Source organism: Eupeodes corollae, chromosome 1 (assembly GCF_945859685.1).
Source record: "Eupeodes corollae chromosome 1, idEupCoro1.1, whole genome shotgun sequence".
NCBI lineage: Eukaryota > Metazoa > Arthropoda > Insecta > Diptera > Syrphidae > Eupeodes > Eupeodes corollae.
In genome coordinates, this window is record NC_079147.1 from 2,625,917 (window position 1) to 2,649,951 (window position 24,035).

Here is a 24,035-nt window from a genome sequence, read left to right on the forward strand (position 1 = left end):
ATGTGTTCATTTAGGCATAAGAGTATGGTGGATGGAAGATAAAAAAGTGAATGTTTATTATTTCTCAAATTACGGAGGGTAAGTGTTAATGAAGAGAAGTTATAAAGAATAGAAAAGTAATAGAGCAAGACAGCAGACGAAGGATTAAAAAGATGTCATATATCTGTCTTCCAGAGCCTTGATATGGAGAAAAGATCATACAAATTTAGGCATCGAGGTGGGCGAAATGGAAGGGTAGGATAAGGATGAGGTAGAAAGATATGGAAAAGGTTTGGTGGGATTGTTGAGCTCCGGGGGACGCGGCCTGCTTGCGGTGCACGGCGTCAGCTCTTCAGAGGGGGGGGGGGGGGGTCTTACTCCCTAAACTCAACCTCGCCTGCAGACAAAAACACAGATCAGGCTAATGAATGAGGAAAAATTATGGAAACATACACGAACAGACTATTGGCATATCAGGGCACTGCGGATGTTAGTGCAGTGAGGTCATTACACACCCTACCTTTAGGTATCAGCGGCCAGTGTTGGACACCCCCAAATGCGGAAGTTCACTGCAGTGAAACTACATTTCTGCCAAACCTGGGATTAGTTACCAATACCGTACCCCCTGAAAATACCTCCCTTTTTCCATCTCTAAAGCCAAATCACAAACAAAAAAAAACACTGATTTTCATAGCATTGTTTTTTTGAAAAAGACTTAACTATTAACTTAAGACAAAAAAACAAGACTAGGTAAATTTCATTGACAAAAAAAACAACAACAACGGGAGTTTTAATCGCCGGAGCAACGCGGCGAGTCTTTGCTTCTCCAGCGTCCCGTATCTCATTCGGTTGCTATAAGAGTTTTTTTTTGTTGTCCCTAATCGGACCCTAGTTTCCTGCCTACAAAGAGCTCGTTGTTGTTTGATAAAAAGGGGATGCAAAATAACATAAAAAGGTTACGCAAAAGAAATCGGGTAATTAAATATAAATTTGAAAAACGAAAAGTAACGAACAAAAATGTAGAGGCTCATTAAATGATAGGACGGACAAAATTGATGTAACTTAGTGGTTGGAAAATTCATTTGACCAACGTTTTACAAAGCCGACTAATTTGCCGATGTCATATTAATAGATGCTTGCAACAAATTTTGTAATTAAACATAAAAAATTGAAGCTAAATCTAAAAGACTTCTGTTAAAATCGATGGAATCAGTCTGAACCTAAAAAGGTTTCGCTATTGCTCGATTGTAGGTGCATATGTTCCAATTTGATAGGTTTATATTAATTACTGATATGATTTTTTTGTTATTCTTTGAGTTGTGAATTTCATGAATACTGAATCGGAGTTGCCGATTCAAGAAATTACTTTTGATTTTTATCAAGAGATTCAACAAAAAAAATCATGAAATTGCCGTCTTAAACAATCACTGATAATAAAGTATTTGAGATATTTTAAAATTTTAAATAAAAAAAGAGGCTAGGATGCGATCTACACTGATAACTTTCCATACCCTCTGTCCATTTGTCTTGCTTAAAAGTTTGTAGGTTTTCGTGTTGAGTTAAAAAAGTTGTCAGTCGAATTATTCTTAAAAATTTTAATTTACCAACAATATTTTTCAAATAAAGAAATAGTTTAGTTTAAAACTTTAGTTTTGTTAAATAGATTTTTAGTCGAAAGCAAATTTTAACCAATTTAAGTAGCATTGATGAATAAAATTAATTTGAGAGATATCAAGAACCGAACATCAGTTTTTACGAAATTTGCGTACTATTTTTTTTATTAAAAACGGACTGTTGGATTCTTATGAGAAATTATTTTATATCGAAAACAATACTTTCTGTGAGATAAAATAAGTTTTAAGCCAATATTTTTAATTTTTGGAAAGATAATTGAGTCGTTGAGTTTTTACCAACTTTTATTAATTTTGTTTAGGTTTTTATTATTTTGTAAAAAAAACTCATTTTTTTTTTAAATTTCACTCATTGTTGAAAACAATATTTCTTATAAGATAAAATTAGTTTAAAGCCAATATCTAAAAGTTTTTAAAAGATATTTAAGTTGAAAATCAATTTTTACCAACTTTTATTAATTTTTTTTGTAGGTCAAATTTTTGAAAAGATATTTGAGTCAAATATTAATTTTCAACAACTTTTGTTAAATTTTTTTAAGGTTTTGAGTTTTTTGTAAAAAAAAACTGTCAATTCGATTTTTCTTAAAATTTTACTGAATGTTTATAATAATATTTTTTAAAAGATAAAAGTAGTTTAAAGCCATAATCTTAAATTTTTGAAAAGATATTTTTGCCGAAAATCAATTTTTACCAAGTTTGAGTAATGTTTTCTGTTTAGGTTTTTATTTTTTATAAAAAAAACTGTCTATTTGATTGTTCTCAAAATTTTATCAATTGTTAAAAACTTTATTTTTCATTGCAAAAAATGTACAACTATGAAATGGAACTATCTTTGACGACAAGACTCATTCTTAAAAAATGCAAACCATAGAAAAATTACAAAAATCGACAGCATTGCAGTTTTGTTTGATTAATAAGAATTTTAGGAACGAAAGGAACAAATTGAACGAAAAATAAGACACACTGCTAACGTAGTGGATCGTAACGAAAAAGGATTTCATATCATAAAATATTAAAATGAGTTTTTGTCAATTATAATATTTTTTATTGATGTTATGGTCGGCCTGCCGTCCTTTTTAAGACGGTTTCATGTTTTTACTCAAGAATTTATCATATCTTGATCATTCGGTAATCATAGAGCTATTTTTGCTATCCAATAGCTGGTATTTCCTGGCATTCCCAAGATCAAGCAATCCAGTCACCTTTGTCACTGACTAAACGTATCACCACGGATTCCCGATAAATTGGTGTTATTTGACCTCAGTTGTTCTTAAAATCTGACCACATCTGAAAACCCAACATACAATTATTATAATGGTTGCATTAAATATTCTACTTTCTTCTATCTTTTGATGTGCCTAATGTTAAGGTTTTGGGATAAAGTTTTCCACATTTGTTAAGATATTCATTTCACTTCTGCCCCTTAGATAAGTCTCAAATTTTGATGGCTTGGTGTTTAATATTTTGTTAATTGCCACCAACACATTTTTTCAAATTATAACGGTTACTACACTAGTTTTCATTCATTTTAAATAAATCTATTTTCCTCTAGCGCAATGGTTTAGCAAAACGATGTTCAGTCGAACTTTAACACAGAAGGCAGCATTAGCGAGTTGGCATGGAAAAATTTCCAATTTTATTAAACGATACAGCTCTAGAAGGGAAAATTGTCATTCCAATTAAAGTGTTGGGGTTTGATCTTTACTCTACATCTTTTTTAATGAAAAATCAATTAGCACCTCTACATAGTCTACCATAAAAAGGGAATTTATACTTTGTCAAATCTGGCTGGATTTGTACATTGGATAGTCAGCTAATGGAAGATTTCACCCTAGTTTAAAATAACGTCTTGATTGCGGGTGCCAACAAACTCGATGCTTGGAGAACATTTTGGAATGGATATTGCCCAAAAATTGTGACATACATATGTACATCTTTGGAAAGCTTAGTAATTGGGCAGGTTTAGAAAACATAAGGGACTTCATTTGCAGTCAACTGCATTCTTTGAACGCACATTTTGTGACCAAGGCAACTAGTTACTTTTTCAATTGTGATACATTTTAAACTCTGAAACTTACTTCAAAAACCTCTACCTTTATGTTGATTGTGCAAAAACTAATAAAAATCATTATTGTCAACCAAACACGTCACAGGCAAGCTACAAGTCCAACACGATTTGTATTTTTTATTGTAAAGAAATTATAACTCATTCCTTTTCAAATTCACACAAAACATTAAATGCAATAAATAATTCATAAAATAGTAAAGTTCACTTTTTGTTATTGGAAAAATCATGATTAGCTGTCATTTTGACATGGGTGGACCTGACTTGATAGTTAGGGAGATTTTTCTTCACTTATTTTCCCATAAAATTGCCTTAATTGGAAGGCAATTTTTTGGCAGCTAAATACATAGATAATTGAAACTTACCTTACTTTTAAGTCCCTTTTAGCGTCTGAACCTGACCATTATTTTTTATCATGGTCAAAGAATTATAAATCGTGGGGCTTACAAAATTTCTTTTTTTTGGTAATTTATTTCAACCATCCTAAAGTGTCCATTGATCATTCCCTTCAAACCATAAATTCATTGTTCATATTCCCAGATGATGACATATTCATATAAAGATGTAAATATAGTCTTTGTTTATTCGGGATTTCAAAGAGTTATTCTTATTTTTTGGTTCCTTGTTTTAGCCAACTATCAAAAAGGCCCGTACTTTGGTACAGTCCACAGTACCTAATTATTGTTATAGGTCTAATTTTCGAGCACTAGGTAGACAGGCTCGAAATATATTTTTGACCATTCTCACTTTCCACATTTGAAACGCGTACTTAGATTTGGCGATAAACTATTTTGAAATAAATGATTAGCCTTAATTTCCTTCTGTATCTACAAAAACACAACTTGTTTTATTATTATCCTTAACAAATATCTTAAAACTGCAATGTAAAACTTGTTCGAATAAAAGGAAAAATCAGATTTAACTTTTTAATTCTAGCATAAAGCATTTTTAACATAATAATATTAATAGATTAAACACAAATAAATTATTTATTGTTATTAAAAGCTAAAAAACACCATGGATTCTGTTTTTCTTTGTTTTTTTTTGCAACACGAGCTTTGGTGTTATTTCTTAACATTTCTCTTTTGACCTTCACGTTCGAAAACATAATTTTATTGTAATATCTTATTTATTATAACAGATGAGAAGAACCCGTAAATTTATTAATGTTAAATACATCTTGGTCTACAACAACCGAGGAATTCTGATGAACTCAAAACGCTTAATACAAAATAAACATAAGTTTACTCTGAACAAACGGGTCCAAACATAACCGACCGTAACATAAAGCTCTTAGTAAAAACTTATAGATGATCAACAACATTAAATTTAATTGTTGTAACAGTTGGTATACAAATTTACACATAGATTTTTATGATTGAGAAAGTTGCTTGATACAAAAGTTCATTCATTTTGAAAAATAAATATAAAAATATTAAGGTTCACTAAAAAAACAATACCTAAACAATTAACTAACTTCACGACGACGAGAACGTCGTCGATGGAACTCCTTCAACGGATTCTGGATTCGAGTTATTCCCAAGTGTTTCCGACGTCAAACTGGATTTCGATATGGATGTATGTTGTTGGTCTAAATCTTTATCTTCTTCTTCGGTTGTATCTACTGTTGGTGATGTGTTGTTGTTGTTGTTGTTACTGTTGGTGTTGCTTTTAGCTGGCAGTTTAGTTGTTTTTTTAGATTCTTTAGTTTTTGATTTCTGTTTTGTTTTTTGGGGATGCAATTTTGTATTAGTAGACCGTCTCTTTTTCGCTACTTTTTCTTGCTGCACAGGTGGAGATGGTTTTGCCTGAAAAGATTGATCGGTATGTGATAAAAGGCCTTTGAAAAAGTTTAAGCTTAAAGTCTATTTCTTACAGGTTTTTTATTTTTTCCACCGATAACTCCAACACATTTCTCAGCGCCACAATGGCACATCTTCTTTTCGTTACCAAGCAATTCGTCCCAGAAATAGTTGAATGTAAGCTCAGAGTTCTGCAAGAATAGAAAAGACAAACAAAATTCTCATACTTCATCACATTTTTCCTATATACAAAAAAATTACCTTTGGAATGTCCTTAATAGCAAATAAGCCAATGCGATCCAAGCCATTAATACACCACTTTTGCGTTTCACAATTTGGATCACAAGAATGATTCATGAATCTTGCCAAATTACCCTTAGGCCCAGCATCGATTATGTAATCTTTTTCCAGGGACAGAAAATAGAAGTTCTCGTCGCGTTCCTGCTCTTTTTGGGAAATCCGCCTTCGAAACTCGGCGTCGTCAATTACCTCACCTACATACTCGATCACAAAAGTGCCAGCACTGATGGGCTCTAGACAAATCAAGCCAAAGCCCTTTTCATTCATATACGAAACTTGCAACTTCGGATAGAGTTTCTTCTCGAACAGTTGATTTTGGCATCGGTCACCTGCTGGGCATATTTTAGGATTGCACTCATTGTAGAGGACCCGATTTAGACAGCCCGAATCTTGGCCACACGGATTCTCACTATCCTTATCGCACTCGCATTTGCTTATATTGTCGTAATCAACTAACAGCTTTATTGGGGGAACAGCGCGGTTCGCTTTGATTTTAACATATGGCAGGGGACTTACGCGCTGTTTCTTGTCGTTAGTATTTAGTAGCATCTTTTTTTCTTTGATAATCTCAGCAATTCGCTTAGCTTCTTCGACCCCCTTCATATAGCTATGGTCAAGCCCTAAGAATACACAACATAAAAGGTTAAATGGTTTTTGAATGAGAACAAAACAAATAGAACAAACCTTGTTTTTGGGTCTTTGGTGGTTCACAGCAATCGCCTTCCTGATACAAATAGACTCTCCTTCGACTAATCCAACCATGATCATTGCTGCCAAGGAATCTTATGACAAACTCCGAAGGATTATGGGGTTTGTTAGCTAAATTCAGTGGCACTTCGGTGGGAGGAAGAATCAGCGAAGGCCACCAGCGGAAGTTTCTAAACTTGGCCCAAACCATTTCTCCATACAGGGGCATGCGTCCGGTTTCACATTCTTCACAAATGTACCCCTCATCGGCCACTGGAATCTTCAGGCACTCAGCATGCACAGCTGTGGGACAAGTTTCACAGCAAATAAGCTTTCCACCGGCGACGCATATGAAACACCAGTTAACATTAAGAAGCAGATCCTGTGGTTGTTTGTAATGTCGAGGACAAATTATCAACGCAGGCGTCAGGAATTGTGAACCGGCTGGGATGCAAGTAGAGTCCATGTGATAAGTTGCTGGGCACTTCAGACATTTGGTCAGCTTTGATTTATCAATTTGCAGAAATTTTCCTTTCGGGTCATCCGAGACACAAGTGTGACATACATGTGCAGGACAACGCAGACTTTCGAGTTTTCCAGAAGACTTCGTAACTTTTGCCTGAGGCCAGTACTTGAGGCAAGCCGGATGGTAAAACTTACTACATTGTTGACTATTACATCGGGCCATATCGCCCAACTCGGGATCGTCTTTCTTGCAAACGAAGCACTTTATAGCCTCGCCCGAATAACATGACTTGCATATTACTGTGGGCTGGTCTTTAGTTTCCGCATTGGACAATGATTCGTCAATATCTCCAGTTATATGAACAAAAGGAGTTGGCACCTGTGGCACTTCTTCTTCGGGTAAATTTGCACTACATGCAGGATGCACGTAGGTCTGGCAGTTCATAGAGCACTTTACTACATCCGATCCAGCCTTAAAACATTCCTTGCAAAGATTCTCCTTTGGAATATCCCTAAACAGGTATTTACTATCCAGCTGGAAGATGTCATCTATTACTTCGTCTATGGGTCGGTTTAAAGGTCTCCTTGGCTTTTGGCCAGTCGACTTTAGGGCAATTTGTTGTTCATTGTTTTGCACAGGGGTCGATGGTAGACTTCTTTGTATTGTAATATTACGAATTCTTTGGGAAAGACGTTTCAAGCCATTGGCGTTGCTCTGTGCTTCTAACCGATTGCGCTCCGTGATGTGTTTGAGGGCCCATAAACTACGAACATTCATCATAAACTCATAACTTAATTTGGGATCCTTGGAGCTTTCCAAAATAAAACCTCGCATAGCGGAAACGAATTTCTTGAATTCGGTATCATTGTAGATGTCTTCCTTTTGCATGCGTTCCAACTCGGTACTACTCGAGGTTTCATTTACATTTGCATCGGGATTCATGTCTAGGTCATCCATGAATGACGATCTGCTCGTATTGTTGTTATCAAGTTTGATTCTTTTTTCAGAGTTTTTAGGTGCGATGGGCGAGTAGGCCGGACTTACCGGTGTTGGAGACCGATCCCGTTTAAGGGTGGGCTGTTTCAGGTACAAATTGTCATTAGAGTCAAACATACTGCAGATATCGGAAGTCGATGAACGCACCATGGACTGCCGTCTTTTTCGTTCCAAATTATTATTGATCCTAAAAAATTATGAACAAATTTAAAATCATAAAACAATATTTAAGGTGATTGCATAGTAATTTTAAGAAAAGAAAGTCATCAAGTTAAAACATCTTCGTGGTTGCGCTATTCTGGTCAGACAATATCCGAGATAAGGTGTGTCGAGATTTTTGCTGAGTTAAACCACCTGACTCAGTTAGTTGACGAGCAAACGCGGATTCCTAACGTTGCAGGTCAATCCGATGTTCAAATGGTAGACCTGTTCATTCAAGAGGGCACAAGTGTCCACAGGTTTTTCTCAAAACCCACCTGTCTTTCAACTCCTACTTTCACCCCTCTGTGTGAACACCGGGTGCCTAGAACCTCAACTGGAGATTGGGTTCCAACCCCAGTGGAGAGTTGTTTGGGGCAGCAAACAAGAGGGGGGGAGGTGCTTCCACTAATGCACCTCTCCTTGTCCTGACGGGAGCAGAGGAATTCCCGAGATGGAATCTACGGTTGCGTCTACATTTCATAGATTTTGCTGCGGGCGAAACGTCATGGTAGCCAGTAGGCGTTTTCCACATCTCAACATCTACAAAGGAACTTGAAGTTCTCCCGATCAATCAACCGTCAACCAGATTGACCATATTGCGATCGACGCCAGACACGCTTCCAGCATCATGGATGTACGAACTTTCCGAGGAGCTAACATCGACTCGGACCACTACCTCGTTGTAGCCAAGGTAGCACTTCGAGTTTCTAGATTCAAGGCAAAACAGGGAGGTGCTGGGAGAAGGTGCAACATCGAACGGCTACAATCGCCAGAGATCGCCAAATCCTTTTCCGACCGAGTTACGAGTAGCCTCTCTCGAAGTTCTCTACCGGCAACACAATAAATCGAAAACCAGTGGCAACATTGCCAAGATGCAGTCAGAGAAGCCGCCTCTGATGTGCTGGGTTTCAAGCAGCCACCAACAAGGAACCCCTGGTTTGATGAGGAATGTCGTCAAGCAAATGCAGCCAAACAACAGGCACGCATAGCGGCGCTGCATAAAAGGACGAGAGCTGCTCATAAGCTCTTTGAGCAGAAGAGGCGAGAGGAACACCGGCTTCTCAGAAAGAAAAAGAGAGGACATGAGAAACGTGCGGTTTTGAGAGGATTGCAAGCAGGAATGAAGTTCGAAAGTTTTATGAACAGGTGAAATGAAATTCACAGGTACATAAACCTAGAACAGAAGGATGCAAAGGCTAAAGTGAAAAACATCATAATGGAACCGCAGTCAATGCTGAGGATATGAAAGGACCACTTCTGCAGACTGTATAACGGCGGCGACGAACAGAATTCCGCTGTCAGGCAGGATGATCCATTCAACATAGACGACGAAAGCCAACAATCCCGTCTTCCCGACTTAGACGAAGTAAAGATTGCCATATCTAAGCTGAAATCTAATAAAGCCGTTGGAGCGGATGGCTTGAAAACCGAGCTCTTTAAAGCAGCTGGAGATAAGTTGGTTCTAATCTAATAAAGCCGTTGGAGCGGATGGCTTGAAAACCGAGCTCTTTAAAGCAGCTGGAGATAAGTTGGTTAGGAGCATGCACCAACGTATCTGTAAGATATGGTCGGAAGAAGGCATGTTCGATATTGTTGCCCGATCCTGAAAAAAGGAGACCCTCTTAACTGCATCAACTATAGAGGAATTAGTGTACTTAACATCGCCATCGCCTATAAAATCTTTTCTGCCGTAATATCTATCTATCATCTACAACCTGATAGGTCCTTATAAGTGTGGTTTTGGACCAGGAAAGTCCACACACCAAATCGACACCAACCATCTTTTCATTGCTTTCAGACCGCATATGACAGCATGGAGAATTCACGCTGCTCTGTAAAGGTTGGAAACAACTTAACAGAACCTTTCGATGTCAAAAAAGGTTTTAGACAAGGTGATGCGCTGTAATGCGGTTTTTTTAATATCGTGCTTGAAAGAATAGTGCAGAGCTCACACGTCAACACTACAGGCTCTAGTCTGTCCAATAATCGGAAGAACTCAGCGTGACGTCAATGGGGCAAAACAAAGTAAATGCTGTCGTCAATAAAGGACATACAAACACCGACGTCTTGGCCAAAACGTCACCATCGACAGACGTAACTTTTAGGTAGTCAAGGACTTCGTCTTCCTAGGCTCCACTGTAAACGCAGAAAACAACACCAGCGCTGAGATCAAACGAAGAATAACTCTTGATAACCGCTGTTTCTTTGGGCTAAGAAAGGAATAGAGCGGCAAAGTCCTCTCTCGAAGGGTCAAATTTTCAAAAGCGGATGAAAGCACCTTGTGTCATTTTGAGAGAAAAGTTCTTCGTGTGATCTACGGTCCCGTATGCATCGAAAGGGAGTGGAGGAGAAGATGGATCGACGATGTACAGGCTGTACAGCGACGTAGACTTAGCCAGAAGGGTAAAAGTCCATCGACTAAGATGGCTGGGTCACGTAGAGCGCATGGAAACCAATGCTCCGGCCCGGAAAATTTTCGAATCCACACCCACAGGACAGCGCAGTAGAGAAGAGAGGAAGATCAGGTGGAGCGCAAAACTTGGAGTGCGAAACTGGAGACATCTAGCTAGGGTCCGAGCGCGATGGAGAAGTTTGTTGGGTGAGGCCCTAGTTCACACAGGACTGTAGCGCCACCTTAAGTAAGTAAGTAAAGTAAGCACGTCATTCCGCCAACACCCTAGACTTGTTTTTTACCTCTGATCCTAATAAATATACGGTCAGTGTATTATCGCAACAATTGGAAATAGTATAAGGGAAGGAGAATCCGCCTTTTTCGGGACTGACAGGATAAATGCTTTGTAAATGGTTACTTTAGCAACTTAAGAAGAATCGTGTCAGTCTCCATCCAAAAACTGTGCTGCAAGCTTTTTATTTATTTAGCTTGCAAATGGTGTCATTAAAGACGAGCAAATAGTGTTGTTTTATATTTTGCATTTGAATACTACGTACAAAGCAGTACTCGAAGGGATCATTTTTATTTGCACGTATCATTACTGCAAGTAGTTCTAGTTTTACGGGAAAAGCTTTTCAAATGTTCAATTAACAATGACATCAACTGCAAGTAAATTAACTTTCTGTTTTTACTAGATTGCTCAAAGTCCTTTGTGTCGAATGAAGCAAGCTGTGCCTCAAGTCAAGGTTATTCATACAGACAGAAATCTTATATAACGTGTGGACTGAGACTAACAAAATAACTATTATATTTTTTAAAAGACGGATTTCATTAATATGCACACACATGTAAATAACCAAAGCAACTTGATTTTGAAGAATTATTAATAGAATAAAAATATTACTTACTTCACTTCCTCTAAAAGTTTAAAGAACATATCCAGACGTTCTTCCAGCGGCACTGTTTCAATTAAATCAGCTTCTCTGATTGCTTGATTCCATAGTGTAGTTTTCTTGGAGACAACAAAGACTTTGTACTTTCCATTCTTCTTGCCATATTTTTGTGCCACCTCGTTTTGTTTCTTTTTATATGCTTCGAGACCATTGTACGACATTAAGTTATCCCTTTTCACCCAACTACGACGACCGTTGTCCGCAAAAAATCGCACATGAATCATCACATGTTGAGATTGCCTTCCGTTTTCGTTAAATGTTATTGTCTTGCCCTCTGGATCAGGACAAACCATGCAAGGCCAATAGGCAAAATTGAAAATTTGTCCCCAAAATAAGTCACCAGTTTCAATAGATACCCAATTTAAGTCATTGTCAAGCGATGATCCTTTGGCACTGTCCACCGAATACGTAGAGGGTGATTTAAGCGAGAGCATATCCTCGCTGGAGAATTTCGAGTTTGCTTGCAGAAGCTGTTCGCTTTGAGTATCTACTAGTTGCGTGTTAATATTAAATGTTTCAGAGGTGTCGTCTTCTTGTTCCTGTTCCTGTTCAGTTGAAATATTCAAAATCGTGTTGGTTTCTTCAGTTTCATGTGGAATGTTTATTGTTTGCACAACTTCGTCGTAAGTTATAACTTTTTCCGAGTCGTTATTGGGAGCAGCAGATTCTTCGGCAATTGATCGTGAACTGGTAAGCGTATCCTCTGCTGGATTTTCAGTCGAAAGAGCTTCTCCTGTTACAAGGGCAGTTTCGTCTTCTTGAGCGGATGCCTGCTAAAGAAATATTTAAATTTTATGTTATGGACTTTAATATTAATTAATTACATATATTGATATAAAGACTAACTGATTTCTCAATAATTAATTTACAAAATTCTTGTTTGACGAATAGTTCGGTTTAGTATACAAAATGAAAATACCTCTGTCCAGCATGCAATCAAAAATAACAGATGAAAAATACTACTATCAGTGGATTTGGAAAAAGTTTTCGATAGTGTTACCACAATCATTCAACTCCAAGAATGGGTATTCCTTAAAATACTTTCCAAATTTACTTTTTTAGTAGAAGATGTTTTAAAGATGCATGGAGGCTGCAACGATGAAAGTGAAAACATCATAGTAGAACTGTAGTCACTGCTCAGGATATGGTAGGGCCAATCCTACTGTCAGGCAAAATGATCCATTTAATATGAATGTATAGACGACGAAAGCCAACATTCCTGTATTCCGAACTTAAACGAAGTAAAGATTGCCATATCTATCCTGAAGTCTAATAATGCTGATGAAGCGAGTGGCGTGAATGCCGAGCTTTTAAAACAGTTAAAAATAATTTGGTAAGGGGCATGTAAAATATGGTCAGAAAAAAGCATACCCGATGAATGAGACCTCAGTATTGTTTGCCCTATACTGAAAAAAGGAGATCCACTAAGTTGCATCAACTAAAGAGGAATCAGTCTCCTTAACATTGCTTACAAAATCTTCTCTGGCATAACATCAACAACCTAATAGGTTTTAATCTGTAGTCGCAAAAAAAAAACATGAGAATCAAATCGATAGTAAGGACGCTTATGACAGCATTTATAGAGCCATGCCCGTTTGTGCAGGACTTCCACATAGAATTCGCGCTACTTCAACACTAGATGCACTATCTTTCAAAAGTTTGTCCAACTCAGCATGATGCCAATGTAGTGTTTGTGAGTATTGACAGATACGGTTAAAATGGCTTTAGCTGTTATTGAGTTTTGAACGAAGAAATCAAACGAAGAATTATTTTGGTTACAGAGAGTGAAAAATTTCATAAGTCCAGGACTCAAAAGTTATGTAATTTCGTGTAATGTAAAAATTAATTATTTTTTAATTCATCTTTAGACAGGTCAATAGGAAAACGTTTTGGAATTTTTCAAGTTCTGTTAATGAAATGTAACAATTTACCTCTTTTAAGGCAAAGTTGCGTTTTTTATACCTGCCCCTATAAGAAGGGTAATAAAACCCTTCTATTAGATACATATGTTTTTTTTTACCAAAAAGTAAATATTTGGCAAACAGTGATTCATAAAGATATTGGGGTCATTAGGAAAACCCACGAACTTTATGAAAGAAAATAAAAAAAGGTATGTTTTTCAAACTGTGTGAAAAAGTGTCCGCATCGCGAAAAACTTGTGGTATATATAGATGTAAAGTTATTTTTTCATCAATATCTATTTTGGTTTTTAATATTAGAGAGTAAACTACTTTGAGTTTTACAGTTTTTGTTGTAATTTTTGTTTTTTAAATAAATATATTTTTAAAGGTATGTAAGTGTAACATTTAAGCGGTGACTTGGATTTTTTCTTACAAAATTTTCTTTTAGAAACAAAATTAATTCCTTCCAGAAATGTCTAGTGACTCCAGCAACAGTGACTAAGACTATACGTGAGGCCGCAGAAAAAATGATTCATTCGAGACGGGCAAAAAAGTTTTACAATAAACAACAAGAAGTGCTGGCTTTATGTGGTAAAAGAAAAGATGTTGGAGGAATTGTTTTTGAATACATGCAGAACCTGCCTTTGCCGAAGATTCCAGTGCAAGAAATATTTTATTTGCGAAAACTGTGGCTCTATGTACGACCATGATATGAGAGACGAACACTGCGGACTTTTATACGTACCATGAAGGCATAGCAAAGCGAGGACCTGATGACGTTTGCAGTCTGCTGAGGAGGAGTATTCATAATCTTGATCCTGCTATCAAAGAATTACATGTATTTAGTGCCGTCTGTGGAGGGCAAAACATGAAAAACACACTAGTAAGATTCTTCCTTTGAGTTTCATTGGGCCGTTTTTAGGTTACGTTATTCATCAGCCCATTCCTGTACGGGGTCATTCATTCCTGCAATGTGATCGGAATTTTGGGACAGCAAAAACGCTTATAAGAAGAACTGATCGGATTACACTCCCTGCGAATACATATGCTGGATTTCAAAAACACCTGGCCAAATTTTTACAAGAAAACCAGCAAATCATTAAACAATGATTCTATGTTTATGATTTCTAAATACAGACATCTGACCTACAGCTAAACATCTATAGGGCGCGTGGAAGCTTCGGAATGGATCGACGGTCTTATAAAACACCAGTTTTTGCTCAAAAAACGCCTCGCCACTCCTGCCTTACCAACGACAATGGCTTATGAAAATAAAATTCCCATAAACCATAAAAAAAAGGAGGACGGCCGCAACGTTTAACAACGAAGACGACAAATAGGAGTTCTACCTAACTATATTAACATGGCCAACCACAGTTTCTGAAGGTGATAAAAAAGATACAACTTTTTTTCATTAAACTTTTTTGTTACTATATTTTTGTATGTGATCTTGCTTATGTATACTACTTTTTTTTAATTACATAATCTCTACTATTACTTAAATATTTTGTTATCATTTAAAGCTTTATTTTAAATAAATCATGTATTAATTTCATTAAAATTTGAGTTTTATATAAAATTTCAAACCGTAAGTTGCAAGAACGGAATAAGTCCAACGTTTTCAAACTGTTATACTTGGCTACCAGAACCGGATACAAACAAAATTTTGATCTTATTCCACTCAAATCAACGTGATCTTCATTTTATCTATAGGTCTTGCATCTCAAAAGTAAAGTAAAATATAGACGCTATTCAGTTTTTTGCGTTTCCCAACCCTTTTCAAAATGGACTTATTCTGTTCTCACAACTGATGATTCAAATAAAATTGCTCAGGATTTTCGCTCTCAGTAATCATTTTCAATTTTTACTTTGATGCGTATATTCAAAAATTAACTAAACCACTTGATAAAATTGATTTCGTAGGCGTTTACGCTGACAAAATTTACAATTTTTGTTTAAGTAAGTACGTAATTGTGCTCAGAAATTTTCATATTTCCTATTATTTTGGAAGCTAAAGCTGAACGAGGAGTAGCTAAAGTGGCCCTCAACAAAATGGAATCGCGATATGCCTAAGCAAGCAAAAAATTCCAATACAAAATTATATTAAAATCCTGGGATTTTATTTCTACCACTCTGTTTAACAACGTTCTGAATAATGCATATTATCTGGTCCGTTGGAAAACAGCTGTGGTACATCCTCTCCCGAAAAAGGGAAAGGACAACTCCAATCCGGCGAATCTCCGGTCAATAAGTCTGCTGCCGAGTATCAGTATGGTATTCGAGAAGGTTATAAATAGAGCTCTGTCCAAGTGGGCTAAGAATAACAAAATAATTCCGGATAATCAGCTCGGCTTTAAGGCGGGACATGACACTATTCATGCAGCGTCTAAGCTTGTTTCTGATATACAGTGGAACAAATCTAAAAGACAATACACGGGTGCCTGTCCGGTTGACTTGAAAAAGGCCTTCGATACCGTATGGTTAGAGGGTCTGTATCTAAAGTTAAACAGACTTGGCATAAATAAACAACTGTTGTATATGCTTTATGACATGCTTAATGGTAGACGGTTTATTGTCAAAATTGGCAATGTAACATCTACCAAAATCTTTGATATTAATAATGGTCTTCAACAGGGAGCGGTTAACTCACCGATCTTATTCAGTTACACCAGTAATTTTATAGCAAGTCTGACTCAGGCAATAGCGTACGCTTACGACCTTATTGCGTACAGAACGGCCCCAAAAATTGAGGTTATCAAGACACTTTTGCAGAGCGACTTTAAAAAGATTCAGCAATATTGCGATGACTGGAATTTGAAAATCAACATTCAGAAATGCGAAACTATTCTGTTCAGGACTCCTCTGTATGGAGCCTCAAGGGATACGAGAAAGAACTGGAGAAATCAGTGATCGTTGGACCAAATCGACAGCCACTGGCGAATAAAAGTGTAGTTAAGTACCTTGGCATCAGTGCTTGTATTTCGACAGACATATGAGTGCTGCTCTGCCCACATCTAGTGGAGCCTTTGCACTGACAAAACGGTTGTTTTTTAGCAGCCGTCTTGACAGCAGGGTGAAGGTGATTTGGACCTTATCCGGACGATGATTGCCTACGGGTGCCCGGTATCGTTCAACGTTGCCTCATCTCAAATGGAAAAGATTCGGGTGTTTGAGAGACAATGTCGGCGACGTTGCCTTGGACTAAACAGAACACCAGAGTCGGAGTACAAACATTGCTATTCTATACAACAGAGCAAACATAAACAAAATAGTTAATTTCTTGCTGAAGCTTGGTAGGGGTCGCATTGCAAAGCGCTGTCGTCGACTAACAGCTTAATTTGGGGGCTTACTATCCCAACAATGAGTACTACAAAAGTGCACGTTTAAGTCGCAACATTCCGCCCAAAGCTTTTCTCTATTTAGACAATCGAGGGCTGATACATGATAGGGAGACGGTTCCGCTAATCTACCACATCAGCCGTAAAACTGTAGATAGACGACTCCTTTACAGTCGACACGTCCTCGCACTACATGGAGCCGAGAGCCTTCGGTTCAGTAGGATCCCGATAGGGACAGAAGAGATAGGGTGATGCAGGAGAACCAGTTTTGGTGGCTTCAAATTGAGAATGTCATTTAAGTTTTCAAGGGCGTTTGATCTTGGCCGGCTTATATTGGTTTAAGGATTAGGTTAGGGACAGTCAGGGTGGCACCAAGAAAAACTATTAAAAAATATAATTTAAAAAAAAAAAAACAAAAAAAAGCTTACTGTGGCTGTCCTAGTTTTTAAGTATTTTTTAAGAATTTGAAGTAGTATTATTGGTTTTGGTTAGTTTTAAGGAGCTTAAGTATTATAATGGCTTCGTTTTTTTTTGTATTTAGTTTTAAATTTTATATCAAATCAAAAATAAAGATAAAGATACCAAGTTTTTTTTTAATTTCTTGGTTTTAGATTAAGTTCTTGTTATTTAGTATTAAAATTGTTCTTAGGCCGAAAGGCAGTAGTTATAAGATAATGGATTAACTTTGAGCATCCGCATTGGGCCAGTAAGATGTTTTTTAAGTTTTTGAAATTCACGCTAGTTTTTTTTAAAGAATTTTTGTCTAGCTTTAAGATATTGATAAAATAAAATAAAAAAACAGCTGCATTAGCCTTATTAGCCACCCCAATAAGATAAGATACCCATTTCCATGGGTTTCAGTCATAACTAGTTTGAGGCATTAATATTGCACTCATCTTGCTTGACGTAGATTTCACTAAAACAAAACCATTCTTATATTTAAAAAACCATCATAAACACCCAAAGTTAGAAACATGCAACACAAATTGCACCCCAAAAAGGATTTTTCAGGCCATGGATAAGGACATAATAGTTTCCATAAATCCACATGAAATTTTTAATAATGATGACGCAAAACTACACGTTATACTCATTTATCAAACTAGCAAACATAGATTTAAAGACCAACTTTTACCTAAGGCTACTTAAGAAACTGGTCTGAAAAAAACTCTTACTTGCACTGACAACTAAGACGTTTTAAATAGACTAAAAAATTATACAAACAAATGCATAACCCAAATTCTTCAAAAGAAACATCAACGACATTAATTGGAATACCTGGAACTAAAACAGCAGATTTGTATGAAAAGAAGCTCATATGTAGGTCATAGAAATACCCATGTCATTAATCAATTGGACATGAAATCCTAATGAGCGTGTATCAACAGAAAACATCACATCCTAAGAATCCATATTCCATATCATCTAAAACTCTCAAAGCAAGAATGCTTTAACTTGCTTCGTTTCGGGGTGGAAAACAAACACCGTCAACCCTTTAACATCACGGAGATGAAGAAAAGTGCCAGGATTGTAAAGCAACGGTTAATGATTCCTTTTGAATTTACCTTTAACAGAGGTAAAATTGATATGAATCGGACGAAGGAAGGCTTTGTACGTCACAGATAGATTAGATCAGAAGGGATGAAAAATGTCTTACATCGACGAAGGCAACTTTATCACCATTTTAAAAATGTGTAATCAACGCCAATTTTACGAAGTCTCGATTTTAAAGTATTCAAAATTTGTTGCTAAAAATTTCAACAAAATGGAAAAAATAATCGAACTTACATTTTTCACGCTTGATTGACTTTCGTCATCCTCAATGCTAATAATGTCATCAACTTCAACTGCAGTTTTAGCATCACTTTTCTCTTCCGAATCTGCCGCTGTTGTTGCAGGAGAACTTTGGGTCTTTTCTTTCTTTAGATTGCTTGAATTTTCTTCCATTTCGATATCATCAACGTTTTCATTCAAAGCAGTCTTCTGTTCTTCCATTACTACATCATCTTCAGCTCCTTTCAAAACATCATCTTTAACCCCAACAGCAACTGTGTTTTCATGCTCTATGTTCGATACTGTGGGGACTACATTATTGGCTTCTAAGGTAGCATCTTCTTCATCATCTGCGATTGTAATCACTTGTAAATTATCACACTCGTTATTAACATCGATGTCATGTTCCGCAGTGGAAGCATCAAACTCAGATTCCACCTCGTCGGTGACGTGACTACTCGCACCAACCATAGCCACACCGTGGTTCATCTGTTCCAAGCGCACAACACAATTCTTCTTTCTGCTTGCGACTTCTTCCAGCTTCTGAATGCAATCGTCGACCACGGTGGATGCAGACATTTGGACCTTACCATGACTTGGTGAATTAGGCAGTGACTTCATAGCGCCGTTCTTTCGCAGCAGCTTTTCGATGGGAGATTCAAAGAAATCGCTCCGCCGTGAAGAGACTTCAGGAGAAGACTTGGGCGAGTTAAGGCGGCCGTTTACAGTAGTTCGACGGACACATCCAATGAGACCGTGATTGGATTGGAAATACGAACTTGGACCATCGGAATCGTTGAGCTTCGCTATCCGGTATTTTGATCTACGCTTGTCTGTCGATGTTGGCGTGCTAAACCCGATATATTTGGGACTCAAATTCGACTGAAGATTTTCCAAAGGATTCTTTCTTCCTGCAAACACACAAAAACAAACGCAACATAAGTAAATGACATAGATTTAGTTTGGGAAAACCTACTTTTTGGTGTTGAACCACTGCGTTTGTCATTATTATTTAAGTTTGGGTCAGTTTTCCGTGGCGGGCTGAAGAAATCGAGAATACTTGTTTTGTGTTCATTTTCGGACGACGCACTCGTATCCTTTTGTTTTTGTCGAATGGGTGGCCTTCCCCTTACTTTACCTGGGGGAGATTTAAATCGTATCAAGTGCGCTGTGGCGATATCTTCAATATCCGCGGCGAACTTACCTTCGGTGGATTTCATAATGTATGCAAAAGGGGTTGGATGGAGATGATTTCAGGCGGGAGACCAAAAGAAAAAAATCAATTCAATTGTTGAGCGCACACATCTATCGAATGCCAAATTTTTTTGGCGCCAAAATATTGCCGCGACAAAGCTGTCAGAATTCACAAGTATTCGGGACTACAGGTAAGGAAATAGGTAAATTTCTTTCCAGTTATTTCACTCGAAATGATTTAAAATATTAAAACACAAATAATAATTGATGTTTCTCATATCTTTTCGAAATTAAAATCAAGGAAACTGGGATTGACGTGATGGAAATTGCGTTGTTTTACGAAGATGATGAATTATATTAATGCAAAAGGTAGCAGGAGTGAATTGTTTTTTTTTTTGTATATCAAAATAAAATGACCAAAAATAAATAAAAGGTAATTCAGTTTTTGGTGAACATTGCAAAACTAACCGCGAAAACAAAAATCCACGAAGATGCAAAATGGTTGGATGGAATTTGTTATGCAGTTGGTAAGACTGTTTTATTTTGTATTTGGGGTGAGTGACAGCTGCAGCTGCCAAAATCAAAGCGTAAAGGTTAAAACAAAATGAGGATGGCAATGTTCTACTACAATTTAACTATCACTATCACCTACTATCGTGTATTTCTTTAAAAAAAAAACGGATCTGCGTGAGTTACACGTGAGCACAACAACTGAAGTTCTTACAGAAAAAAACACATTTTATTGGACTTAAATACTCTTTTTTTACTATCAATTCCACAAGATTTCATTCCAGATTTCATAACTGATACCTGTTCTTTGACACCAAAACATGAACACAAACCTTAAAAAAACTTCAAACTAAGTGTTATCAAAGTGGTATTAAAGTTATATTAAGGTGGTACTATACGGTACTTATTCTCATATAAAACTTAGCTCTTTTACTGTGATTGTAGGTTTGGCGAAAAAAGAACTGAATTAATTTTCAAACGCCATCTGTTGTTTCTTTGCTTCAAAAGTCTTTATTATTTTAATAACTATTTTTTATTTTGCATACAAATACACGCATGACTGCCAAATACTATTATTTTATAAATTTCAAATAAAGTCATAATTTTATCATACATTTTGTTATTAAATTAATGTTGCTGTTGTTTGTGATATTTAAGATTTAGTTGGCATATAAAACTAAGTATGTTTGGAACTCTTAGTTTAGTTAAAACAAATTAGTAAAAAAATGTAACTTTCAGTTTAGTTAAAACTAAATACCAAAAAAGTGGAACTTTCAGTTTAGTTAAAAACAAAATAGCAAAAAAAACTAATTTTTAATTTAGTTAACATAAAATAGCAAATGGTTTTAAAAACTTTACTTTACGTGTATTAAAATCAAACTAGCAAAAATAGATCTTTAGAATTTTTAAAAATTTTCTTTCTGGATTTTTTCTCTGTAGTTCATCGCTTTAATGGTAAATTTCATTCATTCAGATAGTTGAAAAATTCTTCTTGTGTGAGATTATTTTCCCCGAAGTGATATCGCCTAATCTCCTTAAGTATAGGGCAAGTCGCCACAAAGTGTAATATGTCTTCCCTTTCGTGTAGATTGCAAATATTACATGTTATAGTTCTCTTTCTCTCTGTTCGATGTGGCAGTTAATTCAATTTTAAAAGCTCTCCTCTTATTTTGAAAACTGTGCCTATTACTAAACAAGAGTAGGCATTGTTGAAATAATTCCACTCATTCATTGACAATCTCGGCGCTTCGATGAATGATACTCATTTCATTTGATACTCTCATCTACGTCTGTAAGAGATATGACTTCGTACGAAGACCGTTTCCAGTTATCAGCATTCATGTCCAAGAAATTAATCGTCATACCGCAGTTGGCAGCAAGATTAATCCAATCCTTACAAAATAGCTTTTTGTTAAGAACTGCATACTGAAGAATAAGCTGTGGCAGCCTAGTGTCCTCCATTTTTAAAACTTTTAGCAAATAATCTGCATTTAATTTCAGTGTTGGGACTTGGGTGTCCTGTTTCCAGGTAGTACATATGTGCATACTTTGGGGTACTTATAGGCAGGTAGAATATTTTTCTTAGAAAAAATCTCAAAAGATATTTCACTGGTTCAAATTTACCCACTCCCCAAACATGGCCATTGCATTAAAAACTCGGTACTTAATGTTGACAGATATAAGTCTATTACTGAAGATTCTTCTCCAATTTGCGCAAATCGCTGATTTCGCTTTGTTCAATTTTGTTTTAGGATGCGAATCTGCATTTAAATTGAATGTTACCTCCATTCCCACTCTACCTGATCCATTTTTAAAAATCAGAACTTTGGATTTATCTGTGTTTACCTCCAGTCCCCAAAGATTGCAATATTCAACAAGTTTGTTAATCATCAGTTGAAGTGATGATAGTGACTCAGCTGAATACACTATGTCATCCGCGTACATAATTGTCTTTATACTTAGATTTCCAATGTTTACTCCGAAAGTAAGCCAATCAGTTAGATCGTCGAGAAACAGTGCAAAAAGCAATGGGCTTAAGTTGTCGCATCTATCAGATTGGTTTGAAACGACAACAGGTGTCCCACAAGGCTGCAATTTAAGCCCAATCCTTTTCGCTTTATTTATTGATGACATTTCCGATGTTCTTCCAGGAGGAATATCTTTTGCCGACATACAAGTAAAAGTTTTACTCTATGCTGATGACCTAGTATTGCTGGCGGAAAACCCTTTCACTCTACAGCTGCAAATAAACATTTTAAATACACTCTGCGAGAAATGGGGGTTAGCTATCAATACTAGTAAAACTAAGGTGATGATTTTTGAGACTCGTCAAAGAAGAAGGCTTCCCGAAGAGAATTGGCAACTAAATAATATTGCTATTGAAGTGGTGCAGGAATTTAAGTATCTGGGAATTTTAATCACACACAACCTTAACTTCGCAAAGCATGTTAAGAATAAAAGTAATGAGGATAAATTAGCTTTGAGCATAATGTGGCCCAAGTTCTTTACGAACCAAGAAATGGATCTGTTGTCAAAATACCGTGTGTTTCGCGCGACTGTGAATACATGCATGTGCTATGGTACCCCGGTTTTCGGACATACTTATATAGAGGCGTTCGAAGCAGTACAAAGATATTTCTTCAAGCGCTTATTTAGATAGTAAGATTGTTGCAAACGAGGGCTTCACCATTTAAGGATTGGAACGAGTTAGCCCTAGCCTACAGAACTAATCTTCCCCTAAGTGAAACAAACGTTGATGAATGGCCGGGGTTTTTTGCTAATGTCATCGCTTAAATAGATGAATAAATTTACACCCAGCATCTATCTAGAGCAAATGAAACTACATCTAGAAATATGTATAAGAACCTCAATCACCAGTTACCCTCGGAAACGAATTATTTCTGTACTGAATGTTCGGCCGAAGCTATAAGCTACATATTCAGATTTCGTGTCGAATTGTTAAACTTAAACTTTATGCCCCGCCGAGCTGACTTGTCACAAATTAGCGAGCTTTGCAACAGACGAGAGAATGAAGATACAATCCATTTTATTGCGATCTGTCCAATGCTGCAGGAAATCCGACGATTGTATTTCGAATCATGTCATCTCACCCTAAACCGACTCTATGAAATACTCAATGGAGCGATAGGATGGTCTACCCTCTATAAGTACTGCAAATACGCCTTAGCATATCGCAATAGTTATGTAACTTAAAACAGCAGTTGTTGCAGTTCAAGCACCAAAATTTTTGTTGATATCTTTTGTGTTTCAAATCACTTTAAAATTGAAAACGTATAAATATATTTGTGTTTCAAATCATTTCAAAATTAGTATGGTGTTTCAAATCATATTAAAATTGTTAAATTTCTCAATTGAATTGTGTAAATCTAATTTTGAGTTACTTTATGCTTTTTTGAATTTGTATACACTAAAAAAAAACATGTTACTTATATTTATTTTATTTCATTTTTATTCTTTATAACACTAAATGAAATGTCATATCAGGCAGACGGCAGAATAAGCCATGTCATTATTCTTAAGAAAAGAAATATTGTTAATCAAAATGTTTTGTTAATAAAGAAGTTATCTATCTCTCTATCTACCACTTTAATAATGCAAATAAAATGTTTAAAAAATATTCAATACTGTGTTTTTAAGGTTATCACCTTAACCATTTTTAGACAAATATTACTTGCAAAGATTTAAAAATGTATGAAAATTTTTCGAAAATAAAATACCAAAATTATTCATATTGAAGACAGATGAATTAAGAAACCTTATATATACACTACATTTTTTTTAATTTCAAAAATTATATTTCAAAAACCTGACGTGAGAGACAGATTTT

General features: G+C 36.2%; 1 protein-coding gene across 2 annotated transcripts; it reads right to left on the reverse strand.

Annotated features, from left to right (window-relative positions):
* Window positions 1-4,589: 4,589 nt before the first annotated feature.
* Window positions 4,590-20,167, reverse strand: LOC129939439 (nuclear receptor binding SET domain protein). 2 transcript variants are annotated; one of them, XM_056047453.1, is made up of 8 exons: window positions 19,689-20,167; window positions 19,461-19,622; window positions 18,500-19,395; window positions 11,428-12,242; window positions 6,462-8,113; window positions 5,739-6,397; window positions 5,552-5,668; window positions 4,590-5,483 (listed from the first exon to the last, which is right to left on the reverse strand). In XM_056047453.1, exons 1-8 carry the CDS (start codon window positions 19,702-19,704, stop codon window positions 5,154-5,156), a joined length of 4,647 nt encoding a protein of 1,548 aa, XP_055903428.1. In that variant the 5' UTR covers window positions 19,705-20,167; the 3' UTR covers window positions 4,590-5,153. The 2 variants fall into 2 exon arrangements, with proteins under 2 accessions (XP_055903428.1, XP_055903427.1); XM_056047452.1 differs by having other exon boundaries at window positions 11,428-12,245.
* Window positions 20,168-24,035: the final 3,868 nt, after the last annotated feature.